The 21,872-nt window shown below is 42.4% G+C and overlaps 2 protein-coding genes across 4 annotated transcripts in view; one reads left to right on the forward strand and one right to left on the reverse strand.

The window, feature by feature from the left end:
- sh3kbp1 (SH3-domain kinase binding protein 1) overlaps positions 1–11,785 on the reverse strand; it is a 105,654-nt gene extending 93,869 nt beyond the window's left edge. The window contains exon 1 of the mRNA XM_060899700.1: positions 11,376–11,785. Coding sequence (XP_060755683.1) covers positions 11,376–11,379 — 4 coding nt within the window. The 5' untranslated portion in view covers positions 11,380–11,785. The remainder of the gene's footprint in view (positions 1–11,375) is intronic.
- Positions 11,786–15,585: 3,800 nt separating this feature from the next.
- klhl24b (kelch-like family member 24b) overlaps positions 15,586–21,872 on the forward strand; it is a 31,076-nt gene continuing 24,789 nt past the window's right edge. The window contains exons 1-3 of one of the 3 annotated variants that reach the window (XM_060899703.1): positions 15,586–15,770; positions 16,086–16,100; positions 17,794–18,768. In XM_060899703.1, coding sequence (XP_060755686.1) covers positions 17,849–18,768 — 920 coding nt within the window. In that variant the 5' untranslated portion in view covers positions 15,586–15,770; positions 16,086–16,100; positions 17,794–17,848. Of the gene's footprint in view, positions 15,771–16,085; positions 16,101–16,194; positions 16,294–17,793; positions 18,769–21,872 lie in introns of all 3 variants that reach the window. The other 2 variants (XM_060899702.1, XM_060899701.1) reach the window with 2 other exon arrangements.

The following is a 21,872-nucleotide window of genomic DNA, read 5'->3' on the forward strand; positions in this document are numbered from 1 at the left end:
TCTTCACCTGTGTTCAATTTAGTTTGTGTATTTATACCCCCTGAGTTCAGTCCTCTTGTCACGGAGTCTTTGTGCTGTTATGTTTATCTCCAGTTTCCTCTGTACCGTGTTCTTTATTTTGCATTTTGCTTTTCTTTTGGACCTAGTAGTTACTGTGTTTTTGGATCTTCTGAGCTTTGGTATTTTTGCCTTTTCTTTTCTTTTTTTGGCTTTTGTTTTGTACTTTTGGATTTTTTATTTTTTCCCTTATATCTTCTGAGCGTTTTTGTATCTTTACTTTTTGGATATTTTTTGTACATATTGTAAATAAACCTTTTTGATACTTTTTCTACTTCCGCCTCACGCCTCTACATTTGAGTCATCCCCCTGGTGGCCTAGTGGGGGTTTGCTGGATTATCACACCAACGAACCAGGTTCGAATCCCAGCAAAACCCTAACACTCTAGCTGTTCCTTTTTTGTACCTTTGACTTTTCCAGCCTCTTATTGCCCCTGTCCCAACTTTTTTGAGATGTGTTGCTGTCATGAAATTTCAAATGAGCCAATATTTGGCATGAAATTTCAAAATGTCTCACTTTCGACATTTGATATGTTGTCTATGTTCTATTGTGAATACAATATCAGTTTTTGAGATTTGTAAATTATTGCATTCCGTTTTTATTTACAATTTGTTCTTTGTCCCAACTTTTTTGGAATTGGGATTGTAGATTAGGAATAAAATTAGCTCATGTTTAAAGTCATTAAAGCTGCTTTGCGACAATGTCTACTGTTAAAAGTGCTATAGAAATAAACTTGACTATTTCAGTCTCTCTTCCTCTTTCTGTCTGACTCTCTGTTTGTCTGCTTCTGTCTCTATCTCTCTGTCTGTCTGCCACCTTCTCCAACTGTCTCTCACTCCACCCGCCATTTTCTCTCTCTCAGCATCTCATCTCTCGCTCTCTCTCTCTGTCTGTCAAAATTATGATGGATCATATCCACATTCCTTTCTGTTTGCTGAATTTTCCTCTTTTTTAAGTGCTCAGTTTATCATGAAGCACAGTTGCCATGTTTATAGTGAGCCATCTTTCACACACACACACTGCAATTCCTCTTGAATCTGACTCTCACTCCCACTGACTCTTGGATTTTCTTCTGGCTCTTTATTTTTCCACATGGCAGCTGCTCCACACACTTTGTCTTTTCTCCTTTTTCATGACCACATGCCTGTTCCACAAGCAAGCACTGCTCAAAAAAATATTTTTGCTAAATGCTGCACCTCCAACATCTGCGTTAGGAAGACCAGAAATACAGATTAACCACAACTGGTCAGGAATTTAACAATTTACAGAATTCTGATCATGCTTTTGACTCATCGATCAGGAAACTGCCACACTGATCAAGGAACTGACTCACTAGTCAGGCTTTTGACTCACTGATCAGGCTTTTGAATCACCAATCAGCGAACTGACTCACCAATCAGACTTCTGAATGACCGATCAGCGAACTGACTCACCAATCAGCAAACTGACTCACCAATCAGCGAACTGACTCACCAATCAGTGAACTGACTCACCAATCAGCAAACTGACTCACCAATCAGCAAACTGACTCACCAATCAGACTTCTGAATGACTGATCAGCGAACTGACTCACCAATCAGCAAACTCACCAATCAGCGAACTGACTCACCAATCAGACTTTTAAATGACCGATCAGGGAATTGACTCACCAATCAACGAACTGACTCACCAATCAGGGAACTGACTCACCGATCAGGGAACTGACTCACCGATCAGGAACTGACTCACCGATCAGGGCTTTTGACTCACTGATCCTATCACCTAGGTATTCAACGTGCCAAACCGTGATTTGACTCCCTGATCACAGGCTCACCCATCACACTTTTGAGTCATGGATCACAGTGTCTTGATGGAGCCTTGGTATATTCCAGGTGAAACAGGAAGACGTCATTATCTCAGTTAACTCAACCCAGTTAAACTCATCCCGCTCTCAGGTGTCTGAGGAAATGAACTCGCCAGTTTGGATTGATCACCATCAGGAAATCAGGCTCATGTCACTTTAACTTGAATTTAAGGGCTGTAGCATGTTTATAAGATCAGGCCCTGGATCTTTTACAGAGGAAACTGATTCATCAGTGTGAGATCAGACATGAGCTCCTGCATGCCTTGTTGCAGATCAGATCTGTTTTGTCCTCGTTGCTGCATCTCTGTATGTCTATAAATAACCAGCGCCATGATTAATGAATTAGCCACTGTAGCGTGGGGGTGTGTTTGGCTAACTAACACACACACACACGTCTCTAATACACACTGCTGTAACACTGATTAACACGTAATTATATTAATAATAAATGGTTTATTACAACACAAGAAGCTCCAGAAATATTTGCAGCCTTGATAAAAAAAAGCAGTTGAAATTTTCATTTCACACTGACAGAAACTAAACCTTCAATGAAATCCTCACACACACACAGAGTAAAATCAATCATGTGTGAAATATAGCGCTAAAGCTAACGAGAGCAGCAGCAGCAGTTAGCAGCACTGAGTCGTGACAGGCATCTCTCTGCAGAATGAGGGATTAGATTCTACCACGAGCTGATGACTTTCCCAACACAGTCAACATCAGACTCCACCCTGAGCTCACACTTGCGCTCCACCCTGAGCTCACACTCGCGCTCCACCCTGAGCTCACACTCGCGCTCCACCCTGAGATCACACTCGCGCTCCACCCTGAGATCACACTCGCGCTCCCCCCTCAAATCACACTTGCGCTCCACCCTCAAATCACACTCACGCTCCCCCCTCAAATCACACTCGCGCTCCACCCTCAAATCACACTCACACTATTTCACCAGTTCAGCTTTCATCAGCGCTTCATTTTCTTGCTTCAGTCAGCTTTTGCTCGCTAGGCAAATTAGCACTTTCTTGCTATGTTAGCTTTCACTTGCCAGGTTAGTGCCTACATCAGAGAATAAATTATAATTTTTCCCCCCAAAAAACAGACGACTAATTAAACACCCGTTATTCAAAATCAGTTCTTCAAACAAAAATACATTGTGGTTTAGTCTGTGAACTCATGAGCATGGTATATTGAGAAATCTAACCGAAGGGCTGGGTGCCAATACCTTAAGCTTTAATGAAAATAAAGAGAATGTGAGGCGCAAAGTTTGATGCTGAAATACGAGTAAAATACGAGTCTGTGCTACAACACACACTTCGTAGTGAGTGCCCATAGTGAACAGGAAGCCATTTTGGATTTAAAAAGTGCTGTAAATTTTGGCTTTAATATTTTTACATGGACCCTGAACACTGAACTAAACATCCACAACAAAATAAAAACATATTATTACAGAATTAATAATAATAATAATAATAAGTATTATTATTATGGGCAAATAAAAACAAATGATTTGAATGACTTGAAACTTTAATATTCATAAACAATGATTTATTTTTAAAAATTTATTTTTTACCATCTGTAGTTGTGTTCTATACTATAATGTGTAGCTGTGTAGCTGCTGCTAATGTTTGTTGTCACTCATTAATATTTATTACAACCTCGTTAATATTCATGTGCCTATTTGACGACAAAATGAATCCAGTCGGCTGCCTGAATTGAACATAAAACTGGAAATGTTGTGGGTTTCTTTTTAAACAGGTACAACAAATTTATTTGTCTTCATTCAGATTGATGTTTATGTTTATTTGCTTGCTTCGAAATGGAACAATGACGAGGAGGAGGAGGAGAAAACACACACTGTGACAAACAAACTCGTGCATCCTGAAAGCTGACGTCTCTGTCTGCATCTCATTGAGGAATGAAACAAAAGCCAGGCTGTGTGTGTGTGCGCGTGTGAGAGAGAGAGAGACAGACAGAATGAGGGGGTGTGTTTGTTTGACAGTGTGTTGGAGCAGCTTTGACGCTGGTCATATGACCTGAAAGTGGCCTTCACAGCCAATCCAGGCTCCAGATGGTTCCATTGCACAACACTGGGGTTTACTGAGGAACCGCCTGAGCAGTGGAACCCAGAGAAAAGCAGGATTTCTGGCAGAACGTGTAAAGGGATAAAACACGCCGTCTGGCAGAGGAGAGAGCTCTGATGGCATCTGAGCACTCAGACGATGCCAAGTGACATCATCATCTTCATCGCCACCATCACTCGCTGTCCAGGCGCGTTAGCATACAGTCCTGTCTCTGCTCTGCACTTCGCCGTGGATCTTTACATGTTTAACTCACATGCTTTAACTCGTTTCATTTCATTTTATCACAAACCCAACACAGTCCCATAAACCCACATTCAAAGCCACGAAGAGACAAATTACGTTTCAGGAAATAGGTTCAGTTCTCACACAAGATGAAGTGGTTCAATGATAGGACATGCAGATATGATCCTTTTCTAGATAAATCACACACACATACACACTCTGTCACTCACTCACTCTCACACACACAGAGCAGTGATACAGTTTGTAATTCTCTAAAAATATCTCCACGGTCCGGGGACCCGGGTTCGGTTCCAGCCTGGGGTCGTTTCCCGATCCCTCCCCGTCTCTCTCTCCCGCTCACTTCCTGTCTCTGCACTGTCCTATCCAATAATAAAGGTGAAAAAAGCCCCAAAAAAATCTTTAAAAAAAAATAAATAAAAATATCTCCATGTTAATCAACTACTGAAACACACTTTAAAGTTGCTGGTGAAAATGAAAACAATTTAATACAACTTAAAGGTCCCATGGCATGAAATTTTCACTTTCTGAGGTTTTTTAACGTTAAAATTAGTTCCTCTGACCTTCTTAAGTCACCCCAGTGGCTAGAAATTTCATAATGTGTAAACCAAACTATGCCCAACATTTGAGAATGGCGCGTCAAAACGGCGCGTTGATAAACTCTTCCCTTTACTACATCAGCAAGGGAGATGAGCCCCACGCCCCCCCTCTGGATTCCCACCCACTGTATGGATTGCCCCGCCCAGTTGTAGTGAGGAGACCATAGAGGACACAACATGGCATCACCTAAGCGAGCAAAACATGGAAATTGCGCTGTACATGGATGTGACGACACAGAAAAGAGTCTGTTTTTACTGCCGACGGGAGAGCCCCTGAAGACGCAGTGGCTTAATTTTATTTACTTCAATAATACGCCGTCGAGTCTACCTAAGACGGTGTATGTTTGTCGGAAGCATTTTCCTGATGAATGTTTCCACAACTTGGGACAGTACAGGGCAGGTTTTGCACATCAACTGTCACTGAAGCCTGGGTCCGTACCAAGCATCCCTGCCGCATCAGCCACAAACACCGAACAAGTAAGTCTATAACTGTTAAGTCGTTTTGCCGTGTTTTAAAATCGGTGCGTTAGCCTTGCAATGGCTACATTAGCTGTGCAGCTAACCGCTTCCTGCAGTTAGCCAGGTACTCTGCGCTACAAAACCAAAAAGCATGCAGCATGCTCTGTTAAACTGAGTTTAGTCTGGAAATTGACTGTAACTTATGAGCTTATGTTTTGCCGTGTTTTAAAATCGGTGCCACGTTAGCCTTGCAATGGCTACATTAGCTGTGCAGCTAACTGCTTCCTGCAGTTAGCCAGGTACTCTGCGCTACAAAACCAAAAAGCATGCAGCATGCTCTGTTAAACTGAGTTTAGTCTGGAAATTGACTATAACTTATGAGCTTATGTTTTGCCGTGTTTTAAAATCGGTGCCACGTTAGCCTTGCAATGGCTACATTAGCTGTGCAGCTAACCGCTTCCTGCAGTTAGCCAGGTACTCTGCGCTACAAAACCAAAAAGCATGCAGCATGCTCTGTTATAATAGCCAATCAAAACAGTTTTTACAAAGACACCCACATTCTTTTTTTTAAGTCACTCGTTCATTGTATTTGTTTGTTTGTTCAGTAAAAACCCAAACGTTTGTTGAATTTATTTTATTTCCTCGCGTCGCACCTTAATGATGTCAGCGCGCGGTATTTCTCCCTTCGCGGTTTGTTCCTTCTCTCTTGCCATAGTAAGACACCCACATCCGCTTGTTCTGACCCACTGGAGGTAGCGTCACAGTGCTGTTAGCCAATCAGAGGTAACACGTTTACATGTCATGAATATTAATGATAAGACCCGCCCCCACCCTCTACCCTTCCCCGCCTCCTGCTTCTCATTCGCAAAACGATGCACTGGGAAAAGCGCTGAAATGGGGCTTTCTCCCAGGAGGCTATATCTACGTGCCGAGGGTTCATTTCGAGAAAGGCTGCGGATATAACATCCGGAAACCTCCACGAGCCCGTTTAAAGCATCAACAAACCACCATGCCATGGGACCTTTAATATTCAGGCTGGGTGATATGACTGGAAAATGATATCGCGAGGTTTTCTGACGTTTCTATAATAACGATATTTATCAAGATGTTATGCTATGAAGATGCCAAAGAACCTCACAGCACATGCAGCCTGTTTGGAAGGACTCGGATGTTGGGAAGCCGGGGGAGGGCGGCGCATACCTGAGCTCACCTGTCCTACACGTGCTCTGACCCCAACCTAGCACACTCCTTCACGAGTGCCAGTGTTGCTCTTGCAAGCTCAGTGATCTCATAGGGCATGGCACAGCTGTTGGTTTGGTCATTCCAGAACCTGCTGGGGTTCATGCACAACTAACGAGCCTCCTGAGTTTACACAGCATGGCACGAAAAACAAAAACCACCCGGTGAGCACGAGCGTCTGTAAGGACACGCCCTGTCAATGAGAGCCATCACAGGACAGACGGGTTCGAGGTGACAGAAAGGAAGGAAGGCTACAGGAACTCAAAATCACCACTCTTTACAACCGTCGTGAGCAGAAAAGCATCTCAGAAGCAGGTTGTTTTATCTTTACTGATTTCATTTCCTTCTCAATCTTCCTCTAAGGGCTTCATTTAGCTGCTGATCTCATATTCAGTTCCTTCCTGTTCACTGATTTCTTACTTTTTATCCATTTGGCGATGTGCAGCAAGTTAGTTTCTGTTCTCACTGACGTTATCACAGTTCACTAAACTCACTTTATCCTCTCTTGTGGCTCGTCACGTTGCTGAGAAACTACAAAGAACTGTAAACTTGGCTGTGCTGAATGTCAGAAAACTTAAAGTGTCACCTGTCACTCATACAGAAACAAAAACGTCTCTCCTTACAGGAAACGACGCTTTAAAAAAAAGAAAGAAAATCCATTTGATGACCACAGCATCCGCCGTCCCTGCGAATGAGCCGTTACTGTGGAAACATCCAAGTGTCCGTTATCGCAACACAAATCGAGACCTTCTGACCAATCAGGAACGTGAACGATGAGTTACTGAGACCTGAGGAGCGACTCATTTATCCCCAGGTGGTTGAGATGTGACTGAGCGATGACTGTATCTCACTGTAAACATCCTGCATCCCCGGCGTTCCTCTGACCGCAGCAAGGCTCTTTAAATAGCACATGCTGAAACGCACAAATGAGAAAAACCATCATGGGACGCTTCTGCAAACCTGATTAAAAAAACAACAACAAGAAGTCTGATCGTGTCTGATTGCTTCCTTCATGAGACGTGAAAATATCAGCAAATATTTCACAAACCCAGAGAGCGGTTTCCCAACGTCCTGCTTTTAAACGCGTCTCAGAGACCAGACGAGGAAAAGCACGTTGGAGAAAAGGCATGTGTGTCATGAGAAGATCAAACATGCTGTCTGTACAGATGTTCTGAAGGTGTGGGTTAAAGGAGGTTGAGTGTAAAACATCTGCAACGTGGCATCAGATGTGGAGTCTTAGACACTTTATCTGTCTTTAATAAAAAACAAATCTGCTCTGTGAGGACACGCCGGTGTAAAGCCCGAGCAGGAGTTCCTGCTGTTTTATCAATCACTAACAATCCTCTCATGTGCTACGTGAAAATATTGTTGTTGTTTTTTTCAAAAAGTAATAAAAGCTCTGAGTTCAGGTGACGTGTTAAGGATTTATTTGAAAACACTGTTCGTCGTGCTCGTGCTTTTCAGCATGATTTCACATGATGGATAAAATTAATCTGTTTTACTGAGTCTGAGAAACAAATCAGAATCATGTGAACACCCACACACACACAGTGTAAAAGGATTGTGTTGAAGCTTCACAGCACTGTTTCTCAAACACAACACATTATTATTTTATCATCACTTATTTGAATAAAGTGTAAAGAATGCAAAACAAGTGGATTATGGTTAGAGCTTTGCAAGTTGTTGGTGTGTGTGTGTGTGTGTGTGTGTGTGTGTGTGTGTGTGTGTGTGTGTGTGTGCGCGGTAGAATAACTTATTTTGTGTCTGACATCAACTGAAATGGTGACATGCTAAAAAAAGGTGAATCCACACCACATGAATCGTCTTTTCTGATTTTATTGTAGTTATTTATCTTTATTAATTTTTTTAATTTCTAAACATCTTGGCTGGAATTGTTTCTGAACTTTAAAAGACTTTAAATGTCCAGATGACCTTAAATCAGGTACTTCGTGATAACTGTAGCAAGAAATAAAGAAACGTTTGACGTTTTTTGCGCGTAGCCTTTTCATTTCTTGATAAATTTGAATGCAATTTCTTGAAGGAAAAAGAAAATAAACATACTAATAAATATTTAAATTCCAGAACGGCTAAAATGCTTTTTAGAACACAAAGTGAAACTGAACCCTGAACCCAGATTTAAATATCTTTGGTGTGTTTGTCGCAACTCTGGTGCTGATTTCGTTGTTAAAGCTAATGTTGGAAATGAAGGGACGGCAGCTGCCATGGCAACACATCTTCATACTGTATTTCCAATGCTGATGTGTAAATCTTTGAGATAACGAGGGATGTGCAGGACATCGAAACTCCGAAACTGATGTATGCTTTCGTTTCAACTAGCTGGTAGGGGTTTTATTTTTAATTTTCCTTTCTCATTTGCATGTTCATGCATTATTCATAAACTGTGTGGCTACTTTAAAGGGGAATTGAAGTCATTTTTAAACTTGCTTTATTTCTTAATTAGCATGTTATTCGATTGCGTTTTCAGTTTTATTAACCTTATATCGTGACTTGTATTGGCATATTATATTACACTTATCGGCCTTTTTGGTTTTTAGCCATGTTGAATGCAGTTTGTTTGGTCCATGGCAGGCGTCGCTTATCCGCGCGATCTTCACGAGACTTGTGCGAGACTTCAAACGCGAAGTGTCAGCGCCGCCATTTTGAAAACTGTTTACACAAAGGCCACATCGCTATATCATTCCAATTTAGATTCATTTTGAGATTTGCCAGCTTTGTCAGTGATGGAGATTATTCCATACGACTTCAAACCAACGTGGAGTGGAGAAGAGTTGGAAAGACGACAGGATAAGGACGAGTCCGTCACGCTGGTATTTACCTCATTAATTTTGCACAATTAAAGCATGCCAGATCAGGCGGCTGGTGGGTTTTCAAAATGGTGTCCCCACTATACAGTGCCCTATATAGAGAGTAGGGAGCGATTTCAGACACAGAAAAAACTTCTGGCTTGATTATGTCAGCATTCGAAAGAGGGCGCACGCGTCTTTTGACAACGTTGGCAGATGTTGGTCACTTTGACTTCCGCTGTACGTTTTACTTCCATCCTATGATGTCTCGCACAGGTCTCAACGAATCTCGTTTACGGCCATCGCTTTGACATACGGACTGATATATTACAGAGCATATTTCAAACACTCATAACTTGCTATAGCAGCGACAAAATAGCGATCAAAAATTTATTCCTGTATTTAATAAAATTAGATAAATAGAATTTTGATGAGTCAGCCCTGTGATGACCTGGCGACTTGTCCAGGGTGTACCCCGCCTTTCGCCCGTAGTCAGCTGGGATAGGCTCCAGCTTGCCTGCGACCCTGTAGAAGGATAAAGCGGCTAGAGATAATGAGATGAATGAGATGAGAATTTTGATGATTGAAAAAATTTGCCTTCAGTTCTCCTTTAATAGAACAGGTGTGATGGATGTTCCTGAGCCATTTGTAGTCATTTCTACGTTACTGTAGATGGGTTTGAAAGGAGGATGTGAAGTGCACAGACACACAGAGGGGAAGACAGGAAACAAACATGCAGCAGCGTTTTTTTTTTCTCTCTCACTGCACTGCAGAGAAGAAGTTTTGCATTTGTGGACATCAGAACTGTTCTGCAAAAGTGCACGAAAAAGGAAGCAGACGTCTATCAGGGTGAATCATAACCCAAGGGAAAAACAACACACTGCAAGTTTTTACTTAGGCATCAAAAAAATATCAAACAGGAGCATTTATCCTTACACACACACTAAAATCTTCCTGGATCCAAACCCTGAAAACCTCAAAGGGCTGAGAAACAAAACCCTCGGGATTTCTTTACCACTTTGCAAATACAGACTCGTGAACCCTGTTTCTGGATCAGTGAGACCGGAATATTCTGGAATAAAGCCCTGGTGCGATGAAGCAGAGTTACTGTCACCACCTCAGCATCCCTGTATGTGTTTTTATTCCTCACAGCAAGTTACCTACGATTACAATTCATCTTTCTTTATGAACAAGCAACACGTCATACTTTTTTATCCATTTACAGTTACATTTAAGGTCAGAGGAATGAGCCTGACTGACATTATCGCAACTGTAAACAGTCGTTCCTTCACCAGCCTCTGCTTTTTCTCTCTCTTGAAGTCAACGAGATAAAAGAAATGGCAGCTTGTTTCCTAGATGTTACAGAGAAACTGTGAAGAAGAAACTCCTTTGTGACTGAAAGCTCCAGCTTCACCTCGGATCTGCTCCACAGCTCTGACACAGGAGTCTCCTTCCATCAGTGTTACAGAAACATGAACCCATCTCTCCTGAGAACTCATCTCCTTCTGATCTGTTAATCTAAAGCTGTGATTGGAAAATTAATTAGGGGTCCAAGCACGAAACAACAAACACAATCATTTGTAGATTTTTTTCAGAGCAGAGAATAATGTGATGGAGGTAAAAATCTCGCAGGCTTAGATAAGCAGGTGAAAAGTGACTTCCGGGACAAATAGCCTGCTCTGCATATGCAAATCACTGATTAAAAAAATATCTAACTTTCTGATCTTTTTTTTTTTGGAGTCTGATTTCTTTCCCGGTCCGATGTGAGTGATGAAAGCAGACTGACACAACAGCAGCACCAGCCTTCTGCTTCGACCTGCAGGAGGAAACCCGGGCTACAGGCAGCACAAGACACCAACACTCCATCACAAGCACGGGCTCGGTTCGAGCGCGTGTGAGCTGAGAGCTCGAGGCTCGGCTCGGATCGGATCGGTTCAAGCCACTTTACAGCCTGCCTCTGAACCGGGATGCAGGACTCCGGTGTGAACACAATGCATTACACTCGAGTCAGGAACAACATGCGCGCGCGCGCTGAAAACATCGCCCTACTCACCCATTTATAAACTTTATTCCGCCTCGCGATCCTCCGGAGACTGCGCGCGCGCGAGAGAGAGAGAGAGAGAGAGAGAGAGGGGCACGAGAGGAGGAGGATGACAAATAAATAAATAAATAAATAAATAAACAGAAACTCCTGCTCGGGGGAGTTCAAGAAGCTCCGAGCTTCAGAGGAACCAAAATGACGGAGAAGAAAAACGGAAAAACGCTGCCGTTAAAGCCTCAGTGGTGAGACACGGCACGGCTCGCGCGCAGAACGTCCCCCACCGCCTCACGCTCCGGTACCGTCCCGCACACACGTCAGAGGAGAGTCGCAACAACGTAGCGGAGAAGCCGAGCGCCGTGTGATGTGGCCGCTACTCCGTTACTTACACACACACACACACACACACCGCCCTGTCCAAGCGGCCTGCAGGCGGAGCTGTTGTCTCAACCAGCTTTCGGAAACACAAGCTCTCGCGAGAATAGGAGAGCGCGAGAGAAAGAGAGACAGACCGACACGCACAATAAGTCACGTGACACAATCCCCGCCCCGCCTCCTCCTCTTCCTAGGCGGAAGTTGTAGCCCACAAACGAAGTTAAGCTCGAATGGCAACGTTTTCATTTTGGATACATAAATAAATATATTTTACTCTCACAGTCACATCACATTAAACATTAACTTGATAAAAATATACACCAGTCGTTTTTTTTAGAAATATTATTTATGACCGAAGCAAAGGATATAGCAAATATGCTAATTTGCATTTCTCAAGCAAATGTAATAAAAATGCCTGATGAAAGAGTCATGTACTTTGACCGCCCCCTGGCGTCAGAACGGTGATTTGATAATAAAAAACAAATACACTCAGTATCCTGAATTATTCTGGACATTTGTTTGTTTGTTTCTTTATATTTATAAATAAGATAACATACTGTATGTTACGCTCTAGAATAACACCGATTTCAAGTCTTTTTAAATCCCTTTTATTTTATTATTTATGTTAGTTTATACCAGTTTGTATAGTTGAATTTATTTTTGTTTCTCTGCTTATTTATTTGTTTATTTATTAGGAAGACATGCAGTGCACGACTTTAAAGTAATACTGATTTCAGCACTCTGGTTAAAGTCTGTAATAATCATATTATTTGTGTTAAATTATTTTCTTTTATAAAAATTGTCATAGTATAGATTTATTTATTTGTCTGTCTGTTTATTTGTTGAAAAAGACATAATCCATTACAATAGTGTAGAATAATACTTATGTAGCACTGGTGGTTAGCGCTGTCACATCACAGTAAGAAGGTTCTGGGTTCAAGCCCAGTGGCCAGCGGGGGCCTTTCTGTGTGGAGTTTGCATGTTCTCTGTGTGTGTGAGTTTCCTCTGGGTGCTCTGGTTTCCCCCACAGTCCAAAGACGTGTGATTAGGTTCACATGGGGCGGCCTTGGGCTGAAGTGCCCTTGAGCGAGGCACCTATAACTCCCAACTGCTCCCTGGGTACTGTAGCATGGCCGCCCACTGCTCTGGGTATGTGTGTGTGCTCATTGCTCATGTGTGTGTGTTCACTGCTTCAGATGAGTTAAATGGAGAGAGGAATTTCACAAGTCTGTGTGTGATGAATAAAGTTGTTCTTCTTTTTATCCCAACGTTCTGATTTTTACTACTTTATTTTCTTAAATATATTTTTAGGGCACAGGACAGAGACTGCCCTGACTGATTGATTGATTGATTGATTGATTGATTGATTGAAAACGCGCTCCTTATTGGTCAATAAATTATCACGTAAGAAGTTTTCCAGCTTCTCCACACCACCAGAGGGCGCTGTTGCTCCCTATGGAGACGTTATAAGACCTGAGATATGAATTCTGAGATATGACCCATAAGTTCTCCTGAAATTATTTAACTCCAACAGGCTGATAATATTTTGTGATGTTTAATAATGTTTCATTTACGGAATGAGAAAGTCACTGAACAAAACAGGGACAGATTTAATCGGATTTTATTGGGATTTTATTGGGGATTGTTCCGGGTGAAGAGGCACCACGGTGTTCAATCAGGACACTTCAGTGCAGAGAAACCTTTAAGAGGAACCTTTAAGAGGACCAGAAGGAAAGAATCACATATTCAAAAGTTTGGATTAAGAAACTTGCGCTGGGATTGAACCCAGAACTTTGTGGAACTTTCTGGCCTGTGGATGGACCCCAAGTTAACAGAGCTGGCAGTGAAAAGCCAAAATCACACAAGAACAAAATCCTGGACAGAAATATTCTGAGTTTAATGAGCACGACTCAGAGCTAGAACAGTTTTAGGAAAATAATTACACTCATGCTGATTAACTCTGGGAATAAATCACTACAGGAGACCAACAGCAGAGAGCTGGAGAGAAGAAGAAGAAGGAGACATGATGTTTTATGATTTACTTCTTCCCTCTTCCTTTAGAGTTCTGAGGGATCTTCCTGGAGGATTTCAGCGCCCTGCCGTCAGGCCTCGACATGACAGGAAAGAAAAAGAGACATTTTCACTCTCAACTTCCTGGAACACATTCCCAGGAATTTTTACTGAAGAGAGAGAGAAAAAAATGTCCTCAAGCAAGAACACATCATTTAGGAACCCATTAATCAGTGTGTCTGTGTCTCAAATACCAAACCTAACCTTATTGGTACCCTTCGTTCTTTTAGGAACCTTCACAACAACATTTCTGAAGACATGTTTAAGGTTTCCACTGAAGAGGTAATCTTCTAGAAACTTTTTACTTTTTAGAATAAAAGACAATCCTCTGGGGACACAATGCTATTATCTTACAAAAAAAAAAAGGAGGGGGAGGTCGTGGCTCTGTGTGAAAATCCCTAAAGGTTCCGTACAGCACGCCACAGCAACAGGTTTCCCTTTGAAAGGGTCGAAGCCTTTAATGAAGCCAATATTCCTTAACCATCCAAAGGAACACTGGACACTTTTAGAAAGGTTCCAGGAAGCAGCTGAAAGTGTTTGTTGGTTTGTAAACCTCTGAGGTGCTACAACATAATGCTCCTCTTTAAGTGAGGATTACAAATAGAACCCCTTTAAGAAGTCAAGAACCATTCAAAGAACCTGTGAAGAACCTTAGAATATCCATAAAGCATGGTTCTTTGATTTGTCCTCCTAAAGATTATTGGTGCACAGTGTTTCCCTGGAAAAAGTCTTTAAAAAGTTCCATGAAGCACCTCAAAGGTGGTTTAGAACCCGACAACACAGAGTCTTTCCATTTACAGAGGATTGCAGTCACATATAAAGGGTTTTTCACATGTACGCTGGATCGTTCTTAGCTTCCTAAAGGGGTTCTCGCCTACTTGCACCCATCTTCTCACTAAAATAGAAATGTAGCACCTTGAAGGTTTAGAACGACCCAGAGAACCCATGAAAAACCCCTTTTTATAAGAGTGCACACACTTCAAAAGATTTCATATAGAGCCCTATACAACCTCTTAGAGATGCTTGCAAATAGAATTTCTTGATGGAGCTATAGTAAGAACCTGCGAAGAACCCTTTTGTAAGAGTGCACATCACACTTTCAGCAGGTTTCATGAAGCGTCGTCTTCTAAATCCTAAAGGTGCTACAGCAGAATGCTTTTCTGTATGAAGCTAAGAACAATCCAGAGAACCCTTGTGAATGCTGAGATGTCAGGGACAAAATGGCACAATGTCCAAAACGCTTAGGGATTAAAGTGTAGCTGAATGAAGGTTAATGTGTTTTTAATATTGACGATGATGATTAATTTATTGAGTGAAATAATGTACAAAATACAAGTATAGTGCACATTAAAATACATGGATAGCACAATAAAGTGTAAGCACTTATTTCCATTGTGGTCCGAGTACATCAAGTGCCAAAAAAGGGGCTATAAACAAAAGAGGGGGGAAATGGTGTCCAGGAGGTGAGCTTTAATAACTTTAATAACTTTTTTTGAGCCTCATTTCCTTCCTCACGCCCTCCAGCTGTTTGTAAACACCAGCTGCCATGTGGCACTCTGACGCAATCCGGGAGGTGGAGTTTACACACTGACGCAAACCGAGAGGTGGAGTTTACATTCTGACGCAATCCGGGAGGTGGAGTTTGCACTGGAGTTCAAAGCAGCTTTCAGAACAGAGATCTCTACAAACTTCCAGACCACAAATCCCATAATCCTCCGCGCTGTGGGCTGATTGGTGCTGGTGCGTGTTTGGAGGATGCGGTGGGGGGTGGGTCTGGGTCATGTCCCGGTTGTGCGCATCAGAGAGAAAGAGAGAGAGAGAAATGCGCCCTGAGGGAGAGTGAGACAGGACACAGGCTCAAATCGACAAGAAGGAAGAAAGAAGGGGACGGGAATAAGAGTAGGGGGTTATTTTCTAAGAGAGAGAGAGAGAGAGAGATCAAAGTTCAGCTTGTTTTTTAAGAAGGTAAGAAAGTAACTTCTGCGTTTGTTACTGAGAGGTAATAAATAAATAAATAAATAAATAACGCATCTGTCGCAGTTTTAGTTTATTCTTCCACTTTATTTATTTACACCAGACAGGCTTCCCGATTTGTCTCTATAATCCAAAAGTGCTTTACTCTTAAAATCTATAATCTGTAAGCGTTATGATTTATTATGTTGAAAAAAATAAACAAAATGTATTTGTCGCATTGTGATGGAAATCTGTTGGCTGTGAAACTGGATCATGTGGAACACCTTTTCCTCGCTGTTTATTGTTTACATTTGATTTTGTCTTCAGGACACTTCGCATGAAGTGAGTGAATTCTATAGCTACATTACTCTATCTATCTATCTATCTATCTATCTATCTATCTATCTATCTATCTATCTATCTATCTATCTATCAGACTACAGCTGTAACAGGTCTGTGGTGTTGATAAAGCACACGTGGTGTGTCAGTTACTGATCTGCTGCTCAGCCATAAGAGTTTGGATTTTGTCATAAATGTAAGTTCGTCAGAAAGGTTTGTTTATTAACTATATACAAATCAAAACAATAAAATAATGTCTGAAACATCCAGGAAAATAAATAAATAAATAAATAAATAAATAGCAGCGCAAAAAAAAAAAAGGGGGACCAAAGGGTCGACTCTGATCTGATACCAGATGGGATTTCAGATGAGAATTGATTTTTTTCCCTCTGCAGGATTGGTGTACAATGTTGTGTTGTTACTCTTCTCATCTTTCCCACTGAGATGTAATTATAATTATGACTATAACGCTTCATATCCAAACATCTGTCTCACCAAGTTCACTTAATAGGACGATGTATAGCTATAGCCTCTCTTCCAGAACCCTACACAGATCCCTCAGGGGTTCTTTCAACACTTCTAAACAGGAAAGCATTTTTTACAAGGTGTTCAACGGAACCATTTTATAATAAGGTGAACTTCTGTACCGTTCTGTCAGCGTCAACACTCTTGTCACGTGGATATGTGGTAGTTATTTGTTTATAACCGGTTATTAAGTGTGAATGAACACTAGGAGGCAGCAGGTAAAGCAGGGCCACGTGCACGTGTTTTCTCCAGGTGAGCTCACCTGCTGCTTCCGGCAACGTCTCAAATTACACAACGAAAAAACCCCACACCAATTTAAGTACAAGAAGTCGAGGTTGAGTTTTTCTAATGATGTTCGCATTTAATTCTCATGGCTGTGTCCCAAACTGCATCATATCTTATTAAATATTGCCTCAAAACATTACACTAGTACAGGTGTGTACTGTTATATTGTTTTGGGTTTGGGATGCAGCCATGGCTTAGACAGCTCACGACAACAAAGGGTTGCCTGGATTTTCACAACACGTCTCAGTTAGATACAAGAAATACTATCCTTTGTTGTTTATGATAGTAAGCAGTGCTTTGTGTTGGCTATTTCCTGTATGATGCAATTTCAGACTGCAGGTCTTTGGATGTGTAGAATAATTCTTGTGTGTTTTAAAAGTGTGACGTAATGACTTAAAAGTGTGACATAAAAGCAACATAATTAAGGGGAAAATAGTGCTGGGTTTCTCAGTGATTCATGAGGACATCATCATTGGTGTCTTGATCGATCTTCTCCAGTTTTGCCTTTTCTGTTGTTTCCCGCGGAATGATCTGGAACATTTATGTTTTTTATTTGGTTGTTTGGAGTTTTTTTCCTTTTTTTGAGAATGAATTGATCTAGATCTTTAGTAATAATTCATTATTTATGACAATTTCTTTAAGAATATGAGGCTAATTTTAGTAACACATTCAGATGACTGATTTTATTCCTGATTTATTATAAACAAGTTGAAAGCATTTTTATCAGAAGCGTATGGACAAAGTTGGTCTATATTTATTGTTCCTTACTATATTTGTTCATTTTTGTCATCGGCGGGTTTTGAATCCATGTACAGTTAATGTTATAAATGTAAAATGGTGGTGTTGTATCTGATGGATGTGGATCTGACTCTTATCTCTTCTTCAGTTCCTCTTCCTGTTCTCCTGCCACTGGGCCTCAGGCCTGAGCCAAACTGTCTGCCATGGTACTGATCCTGGGAAGACGGCTAAACCGGGAGGATTCGGGTGTCCGCGAGTCTCCTGCCGTCAAGCGCAAGGTTCTGGAGATGGACACCAAAACTCTGAGCAGTCATGATGTGTTTGACTTCTCCTCAGGCCCGAGCCATGCTGAGAGCATCCTCCAGATGTTCAATGAGTTCCGTGATGGCCGGCTCTTCACCGACGTGGTGATCAGCGTGGAGGGTCGTGAGTTCCCGTGTCACCGCGCCGTGCTGTCGGCGTGCAGCAGCTATTTCCGCGCAATGTTCTGTAATGACCACCGCGAGAGCCGCGCCATGCTGGTGGAGATCAATGGCATCCGTGCAGAGGCCATGGACACCTTTCTGCAGTACGTGTACACAGGCCGGGCGCGCATCACCACAGACAACGTGCAGTTCCTATTCGAGACGTCCAGCTTGTTCCAGATTGGGACGCTGCGTGACGCCTGCGCCAAGTTCCTCGAGGACCAGCTGGACCCGTGTAACTGCCTGGGCATCCAGAGGTTCGCCGACGCCCACTCGCTTAAGCAGCTCGCTAGCCGGTGCCGTAACTATGCCCTGCAGAGCTTTGCCGATGTGGCGCAGCATGAAGAGTTCCTGGACCTGCGCCGTGACGAGCTTGAGGAGTACATCTCCAGCGACGAGCTCGTCATTGGCAAGGAGGAGACGGTGTTCGAGGCTGTCATGCGCTGGGTCTATCACAACATTGAACACCGGCGTGCCGTCCTGCGTGACCTCCTGACCCACGTCCGCCTGCCGCTGCTGCACCCAAACTACTTTGTGCAGACCGTCGAAGGCGATCAGCTCATCCAGAACGCTCCAGAGTGCTACCAGCTGCTGCACGAGGCACGGCGGTACCATGTACTGGGCAATGAGATGATGTCACCTCGGACACGCCCGCGCAGGTAAGACTCGTCATGTGCTCTTTAACAAAAGTGTTCTTCAGGTGTTCCTTCAATCAGATTCTATTCAGAACCTGTTCTGAAACTTTTCAGGGTTCTACATAGAACTGTTCGGATTTTCTTTCAAGGAACAAAAGAAAACAGAATACAGAGTCAGGAATCTCATCTCATCATCTCTAGCCACTTTATCCTGTTCTACAGGGTCGCAGGCAAGCTGGAGCCTATCCCAGCTGACTACGGGCGAAAGGCGGGGTACACCCAGGACAAGTTGCCAGGTCATCACAGGGCTGACACATAGACACAGACAACCATTCACACCTACGGTCAATTTAGAGTCACCAGTTAACCTAACCTGCATGTCTTTGGACTGTGGGGGAAACCGGAGCACCCGGAGGAAACCCACGCGGACACGGGGAGAACATGCAAACTCCACACAGAAAGGCCCTCGTCGGCCACGGGGCTCGAACCCGGACCTTCTTGCTGTGAGGCGACAGCGCTAACCACTACACCGCCGTGCCACCCCGTCAGGAATCATTTTACAGTTAAATTATTAAAGTAATATAATCAGATTCTAATTAAAATTTGAATGGATTTGGATTCAGGTTTCTACAAAACAGAAGTATGACAGGATAACAGGATTAGCATGTCCTGAATTAGCAACATTAGCACATCTAACTAGTTAAACACTGTGCTGCTTAGCTGTTTTCTAGCAAGCTAACATTGTGCTCTTATATCATGTGAACGAGTTGCCAACTTAAAGCTAACTTGTAAAGTACAGGAGTCGCTAATGTTTTGAGGACGCTAGCTATTGTAATTAAAACTATTAGTGTGAGTTGTTGGGATATGAGCTAACTTGAAGCTAACTGTAATGCAGTTGTGTAAATCCATTAGCAAAGGTTGTGGAAGTGGAAATGGGATTAGCGAGCTTAAATTGTAGAATAAAGAATACATTCGCATTTGTGCATGTCAAACTTTTTTGTTTATTCTTTTCTCTTCTGTTCCTTGGGGCTGGTTTTTATAAAATCCTCTGTGACAGTTAGGGTTGAGAAACAAGTCAAAGCATCAGTCAGGCACACAGTGTTATGATTTTCCAAACCGGATCTTCTTTATTACCTCGGGACTCGTCTTCTTTTTGTTTTTAGCTTCATACAGAGATGAGACGTTTGACTGCAGGTTTGGAAAACTGCCAAACAGGATGTAGAGAAACAAAAAACGTTCATTAAGTGCTATCAAAGCCACCTAAAGACCGGTTCTCATGAGACATGATGTCGTTTCTGAACTCTGGTGTTTCTTTGTGCTGGTGTGAAGTTCATCAGCGTGACCTGATCATGCCGCTCCTCTCCGCTAAACCCCGTGCTCCAGTCTTTGTGTTTAGTACCACATGTGGAACCGTATCAAAGATCAGATCTGAGGGGCGTCGTGGCTCGGGTGGCTGAGGCGCCGTGCCGTGGATCCGGGGACCCGGGTTCGGTCCCGACCCGAGGTCGTTTCCCGGTCCCTCCCCGTCTCTCTCTCCCGCTCATTTCCTGTCCTGTCTCTACACTGTCCTATCCAATAAAGGTGAAAAAAAAGCCCAAAAAATATCTTTAAAAAAAAAAAAAGATCAGATCTGTGAGTTTAATCTTTTTCACCTCTGTGACCCTCCCTTGCGGCGCACGACGGTTTGTCTGTTATTCCTGTTTTCACTTCATCACCATTTTAATTGGAAATAAAGAGGAAATAAATGTAGGTAGTAGCATGATTTTTTTTCTCTAGAGAGGATTTTTGGTACAAATTCACAGAGGCAGGATCAAACATGAAGAGAACATCTGGAAAGAGACAGAATAGATCTCTTCAGGCCTTCATCGCTTCATTAAGTGTGTTTAGGAGGAATTCCAGGATCGGGTTCAGGATGTTTTTAAGAGGAATTGGAAATGGGATCAAAGATTTTTATCTGAGAGTGAACGTGTGTGTACTTTAGCCTTCATATAAATTTTAGTTTTTGTTAGATTTTTGTTGTAAATGTTTCTGTTGATGTCTGGAATACTGATCCGGTACTGATCAAATACTGATGCGAAACAGTGTCAGTACTGATCAGATCCATATCTAATACTGATCCAATAATGATCCGATCCAGATCCAATTCTGACCCATCTTTCAATACCGATTGATTACTGATCTAATACTGATCCAATAATGATCCGATGCTGATCCGATCCTTATCGGATAAAGATCCAATCCTAATCCAATAATAATATCCCGTGCAGTTCTGAATCTTATCTTGTCTTGCTGATCCCATACTGATCCAGTTCTAATCTGATACTGATTACAAACAGATTCAGTTGTGATCTGATGCGTACTTTTCTAAAACTGATTCCAATCCTGAAACGATACTGATCCGATTCCCATACGATTTCTACACAGATTCAATTCTAATCTGAAACAGACTCCATTCTGATCCGATACCGTATGCAGTACTGAGTGAGAGTGAACTCAGTCCCACTGATCTCACTGTCCTTTTTACTCTAATCTAATAAATTGTAACCGTTCACAGTGTCACTGGAAGCTACACGATGGTGAGTTGAGACACTACAGAAGTATGTTGATGTATAGAGTGTGATATCAGTGTGTGTACACCTCAGCACGCTCATACCCACCGCAGAACACACTCCTGCTGATGTGGGTCTGTGTGTTAAAGCCCACGTGCTTTTTGTTTTTCTCTGCACAGCTGTGCCCTTATTTTTTTTTTCCTTCACTGGTGAACTTTGGAACTGGTTTGAATGTGATTCCATGAAACGAGCCGTCATTATTTCTGTGTGTGTGTGTGTGTGTGTGTGTGTGTGAGATGAGCTCATTGTTTATTTCTGTGGAATGGTTGTGGAGGTGGGGGTGTAGTCCTATAATCACCTCAACTGCCATGATAAACTCACGCAACGGAGCATAACAGCTCTAAAATGCAACGTGCTGGAGGACAAAAGTGTGTGTGTGTGCTTCTAAAGGACAACGTAGTGATAAAAAGCGGGAAAGGGTTAACGTTTTGTTCAACAGGGTGTCAGTTTGCAACAGGCTGCTCCACGCCCTCTGTTTCCGGGCAGATCACAGACGAACATTTCCTTATTTACTTAGGG

This window comes from Neoarius graeffei, chromosome 19 (genome assembly GCF_027579695.1).
Source record: "Neoarius graeffei isolate fNeoGra1 chromosome 19, fNeoGra1.pri, whole genome shotgun sequence".
Classification (NCBI taxonomy): domain Eukaryota; kingdom Metazoa; phylum Chordata; class Actinopteri; order Siluriformes; family Ariidae; genus Neoarius; species Neoarius graeffei.